The 10,569-nt window shown below is 46.3% G+C and overlaps 1 protein-coding gene across 1 annotated transcript in view; it reads left to right on the plus strand.

Moving 5' to 3' along the window:
• COL23A1 (collagen type XXIII alpha 1 chain) overlaps window positions 1–10,569 on the plus strand; it is a 336,766-nt gene that overhangs the window by 310,093 nt on the left and 16,104 nt on the right. The window contains exons 11-18 of the mRNA XM_019505969.1: window positions 589–615; window positions 1,067–1,093; window positions 2,640–2,684; window positions 3,121–3,183; window positions 4,096–4,140; window positions 4,830–4,907; window positions 9,072–9,125; window positions 10,096–10,140. Of these exons, the coding sequence (XP_019361514.1) occupies window positions 589–615; window positions 1,067–1,093; window positions 2,640–2,684; window positions 3,121–3,183; window positions 4,096–4,140; window positions 4,830–4,907; window positions 9,072–9,125; window positions 10,096–10,140 (384 nt within the window). The remainder of the gene's footprint in view (window positions 1–588; window positions 616–1,066; window positions 1,094–2,639; window positions 2,685–3,120; window positions 3,184–4,095; window positions 4,141–4,829; window positions 4,908–9,071; window positions 9,126–10,095; window positions 10,141–10,569) is intronic.

Genomic DNA, 10,569 nt, shown 5'->3' on the forward strand with positions numbered 1-10,569 from the left:
TGTGAAGAGATTTAATATCCACAAATTGACCATGTTGTCAAAATAAGATATACGAGGGAGTCTACTTTAAAACTAAATAATCCAACTCAATAGGACGTCCTGCAAGGGCTTTGCAGGCGCTACCTGGATTCATTTGGTTTGGAAGTCACCATAGGCAGGGCTCTTTCAAGTGAGAGTGGTCCTGTTGAACTAACCCATCCTGTTGCTTCATCCCTGGTAGATTATTGGTAAACATTAATATTGTGCAAGTTCTCAGTTGACAATAGTTTAAAAGTGGTAAACTACAGAAACACCTTCATGTTGATCATTGTGCCTATAAAAGATGTGCTAGGTGGCAGGAAGTTCTTAAGCAGGTAACTTGATAGGTTGATAGGATATTTTTCATATATAAAATATAATCGTTAAGAGAGAAGTTTATTATTCTGGGTCCTGATTTAGAAAACCTTTTGAGAATAGACATAGTCACAAGTAAAAGCAACAGACGTTGGCATCTTTGCCATTTTCCACAAGACTGAAAACATTTTGAACGGATGTTTTTGATCTTAGACGTTCCTTCCCTGATATTCTGATTCATTTGTCTTTTTACAGGGTGCAAGGGGACCTCCAGGACTAAAAGTGAGTACTAAATAGCTTATTACAGCTCAAACTCTAACAGGTCAGGGATCCTCAAAATGTTTCCATGGAGCTGGGCAGGGTTGCGCCTGGCCTTCTTTCACCTAGATGTGAACTCCCCTGCATCAATCCAAGGGAAGAACGCCAAAGAATCAAACTGGCCTTGAAACGGTAAACTTCCCCATTTAAATCATCATCTTGGCAGGAAATATGCAAGTTGTTAAAATGAGAGGAAATAACACTTGAATGAGAGGGTGTTTGGGGTTTGGGTTTTGGTTTTCTTTATGTACGTATACATGCACTTTTGGCATTTCAGGGGAAGATGTAGATCAACAGCGCAACCCTATTTTCACCACAGCAGTTAATTTTGAGCATGCATGTGACTTCTCTTATTTGGTTTCACGTTACTGACTTGCCTCCCTTTCCTGTTTCGTTTTGTTTTCCATTTCTGAAGGGTGAACCTGGTATTCCAGGGGAAAAGGTAAGAGGTTGATTCTTCTTCCTTCTGTGCTGTCCACCACCCCAAGAAATGCTTAGTGAAGCATTTGCAGAAACAACGTAAAACGTTCTAGTCATGGTTGGTTGCACTGATTCATTCCTTATTCTCTGGGATTTCTAGCATATGTTCAATTAAAGAATAGCAATCTTGTGACCTTGAAACACAGACACTGCTGGGCTGCCAGCATGTTTTTAATTAGGATTATCCGCCTAGGAAGATTAGCCCAGGAGACCAAGAACAAAAGAGCAAAAAGGCCCCTTGGGAGAGTAAGTCTGGCCCCCCTTGCTGGGAAATCAAGTGGATGAATCTGTAAGAATGGTGCCCCGCAACAGGCTGGCATTGATCTATCTGAATCTCTTGGGTTTGACCAAGCACAGAGATCTCAGTGGAGCCTCCTGGTTACAACTGCAACGTACATAGGGTTTTATACACTCTGACAAGGAGGGAGACAACCAGCAGAGGATCCTGGAGCAGCACAAGAAGATGCAGCTATTACCTGCTTCAGCTGCACTGCTCATGCACAGCGAGCTCTGTGCTCACTGCCTGGTCAGCACAGGCACCTGTTAGAGCCCTGCCGAAGCAATGAGCTCACCAGCTGACCAGGGTCAGGTCAGGATGGGGCCCCTACTTTCACATGGCTTGGAAGCCCAGGGGATGAACGCTGCTTCTGTTCACCCTTCCTCTTCCTCCCCGTCCCTGCTGAATTCAGCAGCAGTGGACAGGAGGGCATGATTGGCAGTGGCAGTGCTCACCCCCCAGCTCAGTGCTGGGTGAAAGCCTTCCATCAAACCTTGCGTGGATCAGCTGATGATGCGGCCGGAGGGAGCACAAGTTGCCTATTGAAAGCCAGAGGAGTGTTCATCCCATCTCCGGGTTTTTGCAGTGGGCATCGTTCACTGTAATGCACAGTGCCTCTCGGAGAATTGAAGCCCAAACTCTAAAGAAGGGGTGTCAAATTCAGCCTGCCCCATGAGCCAGTTGAGTGGTGCTGGGCCAGTCCACGAGCAGGATCAGTCCCACAAAGCCCCCAGCTTCCCCCACCTCACCCACACCTCCTGTGCTACAGCGTGCATCCCAAACTGGGCATGGGAGGGGGCATAGCTTGCATTGTGAGTCCCAGACCAGCTGGGGCAGGCCCTGCAGGTGCCAGGACCCTCTAGCTTCGCCTCGCTGTCATGTGTATTAAGCCCCCGTGCATTTCAAAATGGGTCCAGGGGCACTTTAGCTAAAACTTGTGGATTGAGTTTTAGATAAAGCACCCCCACAGCCACTTTGAAATGCACAGGGGCTTAAAACATGTGATGGTGATGTGTTTTTTAATTAGAGTGGCTGTCTAGGAGCTGGTTTAATTAAATGCACATCCCCCCGGCCCCTGAGCACATGTGTAGGCAGCCCATCAGGCCTTTGTACATCCAGCCTTGGGTTAACAGCTCACGAGCATCACTGAGCTTCTGCTCCAAGTCCTGCATGTTGATGCCTTTATATTCTGGTCTCACGCAGACACTCAGTATGTGTTTTGTTCCATCAGGGTGACAGTGGAGCTCGTGGAGAGCCTGGGCTTCAAGGACCTAAGGTAAATTTCAGCCCTGTGTCTGGGCATTTCTACTGGCATCTTTACTGGCCTGCTATCATAGTCATTTTAAGACCTGGTCCTTACAATAACTTCACTTGAAGTGTGATGGACTCATCAGTCCCCACACTTTCCTTATGGCTGCAGTTTGGGGACTGTCTTTGCCAGTGAACGTGCCTTCTTTTACCAAGTTTGAAAAGCTGAAGGCTTCGTTTTAGTTTGGAAAAAAAATGCCCTTTTGCATGTAGGCAGTCCTCAGAGACGTTTGAGAATGAAAGAAAAGCTTTGATCTTTCCAGCATGCCTGTAGAAATCGAGATAAACCATGAGCATTGTGACCTTGGGAAAATGGCTTTCTGTCTTACCAGGGTCAGAGTTAAAGTGCTTATCAGATAAGAATTTGGGAGCCAGGGCTCTATCTAAATGATCTTGCTTTTCAGGGGGAAAAAGGAAACGTGGGCGCCATGGGGGAGAATGGGCTAGATGGATCGCCAGGCTCAAAGGTAAATAAAGCCCAGGTTGGTTAAGCTGGAAGCTGATCACAGCAGTCTTGGGGAGAGTTTTGGCTCTGTAGGAGTTTTAAATAACTGCGTTCTAAAAATGGCACTGAAAAGGCAGAACAAAACTAGAGCATGTGAACTTGAACGGTTCCCTTGTTGCCTGGTGTTTTGAGTAAAGCTGGTTTGGAGAAGGAGATCCGTAAATGTTCCAAAGTTGTCACTTTTTTGACATTTTCCATTGGAGTGTCACACGCTTCTCTTAACTTGTCTTTTCCTGCAAGGATTGTGGGGGCACCGCCTTCTGCTGCTGTGTCAGTTGTATGTTGGCTAAGACTATCTCTTCCATTGGGGCAGTGCTTGTGTGCATCACAATTCGTTAATTTTTCTTCATAACTGAAGAGAAGTGCCCCAAGACATCTTTGATGTACTTGGCAGTGGCACCCTAGCATGTCCTCTATTTGGGATCAGCTGTTCCTCATCAACTGCTCGCCACTGAACAGCATCCACATCCATGTGTGTTTTGTGCACTGCGTAGCCATGGCTCCTTGTTATGCATTAAAGCATGCAAAGCTGAGGAAATGAGGGTTGCAGACTGCCTCTAGCCATTCTACTGCTGAATCCACGATAACAAGGCTGATTCAAATAGTTCTGCATCATTTTTTATATTAATAACCTTAATTCCAGGTTTTCAGCTTTTTTGCTGTGTGATTTCCAGATCTGTGATTTTCCAGCAGCTTATAAGAGAGCTAAATTCTGGGTGGATTTTCATGGGTGTGGCAAAAATCATATGCATGATAGAGGCAACTGGCCTCCCCTTATCCAGTTCCCAGTGCCTGCTCCAGTGCACGAACATCTGAGTTTTTTCCCACACTGTTTCCTTATTTCTGAAATAATAAATGTGATGTTTGTTTTCAGGGTGAATCTGGTGAGAGAGGAGGACTGGGACCCATTGGACCAAGGGTATTTTTGCCTTGTTAACTGTGCCTCTCATGTTTTGCTTCTGTACAAGGTACTCTGTCCATCATTTGCAGCACACTTGGAAGTTCAGTGCAATCTAAGAGAGAGGCAGATGGAGCAGGTTTAAATAAACCACCCTACAGCTACTGAGCTGGATCAGTGCATGGAACTGCCATAAATGCAGTAAAATCATTTCTAGTTTTTCTGTAAACAACAGACATACTGGCTATCCACAGTCACTGGAAGCTCTCGCTGCCTTCTTCCAAAGAGGAAAACAGGTCTGATTCCAGTTAGGCAGGTCATATTCTGCTTCTCATTTCCATGAACATCCAGGCTCTTCCAGGACTTGATCCGTATTTGTCTTACCTGCTAGTGATTGCATCTCTGGTATTTATATGCTGACAAGTGACAAGGTATCTAGAAGAAGATCTTAGAGGACATTTAGATACCCAACCCCTATTTAAGCACCTAAATTCCCATGGATTTCAACCTGATTGCAAGTGAAATCAATGAGAGTTTAGATGCCTTGGTGATTTGGGGTGGGGGGGTTGTTTGTTTGTTTTTTGCATGCGGCTGTGGCTGCCTAAATTATGCTGTCCTAAGACTATTCTTGCCATTTCCACACTACCTGCTTTTCAGATGCTGGCCCCAGGTTCATGCCTAAATGTTTGCAATGCTGTTTTGTCCTCCAGGGTCCACCTGGTCTGAAGGGTGAACAGGGAGACACTGTCGTGATTGACTATGCTGGCAGAATCCTAGATGCATTCAAAGTAAGCTCCAATCTATGGTGATACCAATTTATAAGGATTAGAGCTAATTACCACATAAATTGAAATTCAAACATTGAAATATTACCGATCTGGAGACATGGAAGAGTGGTTTGAGAGTCGCTTCTCATTCTGGTGCGATGATAATAAATAAGGACTGGAACACTGTCAAACCTAAAAGTGAACTGGCAAGGAGATCCTCTTCCAGTGTCCACGTTATCCCCCCAGAGCTGCTCCTTCTCTTTGGTTCACCATAGGTCTGTGGCCAAGAGGAGCTGCATAATCAGCAGTGTGGCTTCTGGACAGGAATCAGAATCACAGAAAATAGAAAATGAGGGTTGCAAGGGAACTCAAGAGGCCATCTAGTCCAATCCCCTGCTCAAAGCATCATCCCAGCCAGGGCATTGTTGAGCCAAATCTTAAAAGCCTCCAAAGATTGAGATGCCACCACCTTTCTAAGTAACCCATTTGAGTGCTTCATCACCCCCCTAGTGAGAGTTTTTCCTAATATCCAAACTAAACTTCCCTTGCTGCCACTTGAGCCCATTGCTCCTTGTCCTGTCATCAGCCAACAATGAGAACAGTCCAGCTCCAGCCTCTTTGAACCTCCCTGCAGGTAGTTAAAGGCTGCTATCAAATCCTCCCTCAGTCTTCTCGTCTCCAGACTAAATAAACACAGTTCCCTCAGCCTCTCCTCATAAGTCATGTGCCCCAACTCCCTAACCAGTTTTGTTGCCCTCCACTGGACTCTCTTCAACTTCTCCACTTCCTTTATATAGTCGGAAGGGAGGGCAAAACAGGACACTACTCCAGATGTGGCCTCACCAGTGCAGAATAGAGCAAACTGATTATTTCCCATGATCTGATGGCAATGCTCCTACCAATGCAGCCCAGGATGCCGTTAGCCTTCTTAGCAACCAGGGCACCCTGCTGACTCATATCCAGCTTACTGTCCACTGTCACCCCAGGTCCTTTTCTGCAGAGCTGCTGCTTAGCCGGTTGGTCCCAAGCACGTACCAGTGTGTGGGATTGTTCTGTCTTGAGTGCAGGACTTTGTACTTGTCCTTGTTGAACCTCATGACATTTCTTTTGGCCCAATCCTCCAATTTGTCTAGGTCTCCCTGAATCCTAGCCCTACACTCCAGCTTGTCTACTATACCCCCCCCAGCTTAGTGTCATCCACAAACTTGCTGAGGGTGTACTCCATCCCAGCTTCCAGATCATTAATGAAGATATTGAACAAAACCAGCCCCAGGACTGACCCCTGGGACACTCCACTTGAGAGTGCCTGCCAACTAGACCTCTAGCCATTGATCACTACCCATTGAGCCTGGTGATCCAGCCAGTTTTCTATCCACCTTACAGTCCATTCATTCAACCTGTACTTTCTCAGCTTGGTTGCAAGAATGCTGTGAGAGACCATATCAAAAGACTTGCTGAAGTTGAGATGCATCGTGTCCACTTTAAGGGCACCCCTTAAAGCAGGGAGGCCCTATTCATCTGCAGTGGATGTTTGCTGAAAATGATGGATCTTGTAGTCCCAGCACAGCAGAGCTGACCGGTAATGGGAGCAGAAGTATTTTCTTGGTCCCACTGCTCTGTGAGAGGGGACAAGTTCTCCAGAAGACTGACCTGGGGACAGGACTAACTGGTATAAACCAAACACCCTGCAAGGAGGGACTGCACCTACCTCCCCAGACATCGGCCAGAGTGGTCATTCTGTATGCAGGAGGCAGTTGGGGAGCTGACAAACCAGTTTCCTTCTAGTCCTTACAAATGTTCTGGGAGAAAGGAGACACTTATGGGAGAGGACAGCTGACAGGAGAGCTGGCTGAAGGGGGGGGGCAGCTGATGGGCTGAACATCAGGATTTTGCAGTACTTGGCTACCACAGAAGCATGTGCATCAGACAGAGCATGGTTAGATGGCTATGCTGAAGCTGCACTGACAGTCTCAGCCTTGTGACCAGTGAATGCAGTGAGTCCTGAAGCAGAGGGTCACAGGGAGCAGGTCTCAGACTAGAGCAGCTGTGATAGTGGGAGTAGGAGCTTTTCCTCCTCTGCTGCTACAGAATGGATGGAGAAGAAATGCAAGAGGAAGAGGGCACAGTTGTTCCTCTATGGCTATTTAGGGACAAGGAGATGGAAGCCAATCAGGTGGTTTTGACCCAGCTCAAGAGAGATGGCCAGCTAAGGTGATAGCCACACAGCCACCCCCAGAGGGTACCGGAGCTGGGAGAAAAGGGTAGGATGCTCCAGCAAGGCTGAGTGAGGCAGTAGGATCCTGGTGGCAATGGGAGCTGAAGGATGGGAGGCAGTGACCAAACTTGACTCGAGCTGTCTGAAAAGTTTGCACATTCAGGTCACATTTCAGGGTCGCATAACCTGGGATCAGGTTCCAGGAGTTGCAGCACATGGTTTACATAGCGCTAGAGCCAGTGGAAGCTCATGTGCAAGCAATGTGATGAACCAAATACAATCTGTCAAGTGGCAGCTTAAACAGAGCAGGCTAAATTCTGCCTTCCCTCCCCATCTGTGCAGTTCTCCTGAGGATAGTGAGGTCACTAAATGAAGGCACTGTCTGCCCTGGCTCTACATGGACTAAGCAATGTTAATTCAGAAGGAAACTTCTGCTGTTTCTGTGAAGGAGGATTACACCCTTTATCCTCCTTCCTGTGGATTACACGCTCCTTCCTGTGAAGGAGGATTACACCTGTGGCCATACCAGGGAGAAAAGGAGTGAGACTGAGCTTAGTGCTGCTATTTTAACTCAGATAAGAGAAGTTGAATGGAATAAATAATTTCATTGCAGACACATATGAAAACCATCCTAATTGTTTTATAACAGGCTGCAGGGAGACACAAAGTGATGGTAATTACTGTATGCCAGATGTCTGCATGGGTTGCCTTGACAGAAGAGCACAGCATGTGGCTTTGTGAGTGGAATTTGTGGACTGAGTTCACTGGAAAGGATCCATCCAATGTTTGGCGACTCAGTCAACTAACAGTGACTGATGGCTCCTCGGTCTGCATCTTGCCCCGTGTGTTGCATGGTGAGATGGCTCAGGGGCAAATCAGTAAACTGCCGCTGACTCTGCCTTTACCACTCTGCTGCTTGTTAGTTATGTTGCCTGTCTGCCCACTCACCTCTTTTTTAGTAAACACACCTCATAAAAAGTGACTGCCTTGAAGAGTTTCAAACACGAACAAATATTGCAATGTGAACTGCATTAAAAATGGAAACGAGGGGCTCAGAATAACAACGCGCCAATTAGTTCCATGCTAGATGAGTGGGTGTGCAATCTGGTGTCTCTTTGGGTGCGTTTGCAAATGACAAAATGTATGACCCCATCAAAGGGTTGTCAAACTCCCTGTCTGTCGGAGTCTCTAGTAAGGATAACAGTTTGCAATGGCCTGCAGGATTTCCACACAAACTTGGGAGGGTTTTCCTGTTGTGTTAGCATTTTGTATTTCAACTTTTCTTTAATCACATTGCTGTGGTCTTAATAAGTTAATGTTTTATTTCCTGGTAGGGTGGGCCTGAATGGGTGGAAAGGTTCTCCAGGAGCATAGTCGAACTGTACCTTTGATAAAGTTATCCTGTATGGCCAGGTTATTGTACCCCTGAACGAGCTGGCCCAGAGAGCTGTTGAATCTTCTTCAATAGAGGCTCCAAGAAGAGGCTAAATAAGCATACAGGTTTAGGGATAGTGCCTCCTGCCTTCTGCAGAGAGCTGGACAAGATATGACCCATGGAAGTTGCTTCTAATCTGATGGCTCTTCCTGGATATTATCAGTCTCCATGGAATGTCTCCCCAGAATAGCTGTAACCAGCAAAGAGAGCAGAAGGGCCTATGGCAATAAAGCAGTTTTTTGACCAGATTTCTCTCTACAGCTAGATCCTTTAGCCTTTTAATCATGCATAGTACTGAAACACCCAAAGTTGGATACAGATTTGGGGAGTTAATATTTTCTGTGCGAAACACCCTGGTCTTGGCTGACATTGTCATGGATATTTGTGCCACTGCACATTACACAAATATTTACTGTAAATCTGGATCAAAAGCAGCACTCCTGGCTAATCCCCAGAAGCAAAGTGAACACGTGCAGGATTAGTAATGGTGCTCTTGACAGTTGTGTTTACATCAACTCTCTTTGTTGTGTTGCAGGGCCCACCTGGTCCCCCAGGGCCTCCTGGACCTCAAGGAGCACCAGGACCAAAGGTTAGCGTGACCTCTGTTATCCAGACAGTAACCCACAGCATGGGGCACACGGCGGCTGCTTACCACATCCTCATGTCAAACTCCTCTGTGTATTGATAGGGGTTCTCCATGTGGAATGGTGGGTGGATGCATGCCCCTGTGACAACAGCTTTTAGCAAGGCTGGACAAATGTGTCTCATAGCACAAAAGGCTACATACAGGAAAGGTTTGATATTGGGCATTTCTACTTCTGAACCTATATGCAGGAGAAGGAGCATTACAACTTGTGTCTGAACAAATAGAAACCTTTTACTTGGATGCAGAAGCATATATGTTCTTTTGTGCCATTACTGGTCTGAAACCCTTTTATGAATGAGGGCATCACACGGGAGAATCCATGGGCAGATCCATAGATCATGGGTGCAGTCCTGGTCCCACTGAAATCAAGTGGACATTTTCCATTGATCAGTGGAAGTCTGGATTTCTTCATTGATAGAGACAATGCTTGTGAGGGTGCAATACACTTAGCTATTGATACTCACAAGTTCTAGGTTCAGCTTTTTTCCTCCTGTTGGCAGCTCTGCTAATGAGGGTTAGCACATCTTAGTATTTTCACATGCACATCTCTCAGTTACAAAACCAGGGTAGAATCTTTAGTCAGTAAGTAGTAAATAATAGTTAACTTGTTACTATTTCTTTAAAAACAAGCATGCATAAAAAATATCTTGCTAGGGAGAGGTATTAGCATGGTCCAGCTCTTAATGTTCCTCTTTCCTTCCGTGCAAATCAAATTTTCATTGAGTTATGAAACCTGGCACTTCACTTGAAACACACAGATGTCATTTCCTACCTCAGGTTGCTCACAAGCCTTACAATATTGAGGAGCTGCCCTCCATCATGTCTGGTGGATGGATACCCAAATGGAGAATTTCCTAGCATACAAAATGTTTTTTAAAAAAATTCTGACCTTTATTCCTTTGTGCTACTTCAGGGAGAGCTTGGATTGCCTGGGCCACCTGGAGTTGATGGAGAAAAAGTAAGTGGGATACAGCTTTATACAATGAAAGACTAGGGGCAGGTCCTGTCAGACCAACCTAGTGGCCTTCTATGACCAGGTCACCAAATGCTTAGATGCAGGGGTAGCAGTAGACATAGTCTTCCTGGACTTTCGGAAGGCCTTCGACACTGTCTCTCACCCCGTTCTCATTAAGAAACTGGGGGCTGTGGTGTCGACACCCACACAGTGAGATGGGTCGCTAAGATGTGGGGGGATGTGGGTACGCTAGAAGGGAGGAATAGGCTGCAATCGGACCTAGACAGGTTACAGAGATGGGCGGATGAGAATAAGATGGGATTCAACACCGACAAGTGCAAGGTGCTGCATCTGGGGAGGAAGAACCAGCAGCATACCTACAGGCTGGGGAACTCCCTTCTCGTCGGTGTAGAGGCAGAAAAGGATCTTGGA

The sequence above is a fragment of the Gavialis gangeticus genome, unplaced genomic scaffold (assembly GCF_001723915.1).
Source record: "Gavialis gangeticus isolate Ggan-Ray unplaced genomic scaffold, GavGan_comp1, whole genome shotgun sequence".
Taxonomy (NCBI): Eukaryota; Metazoa; Chordata; order Crocodylia; family Gavialidae; genus Gavialis; species Gavialis gangeticus.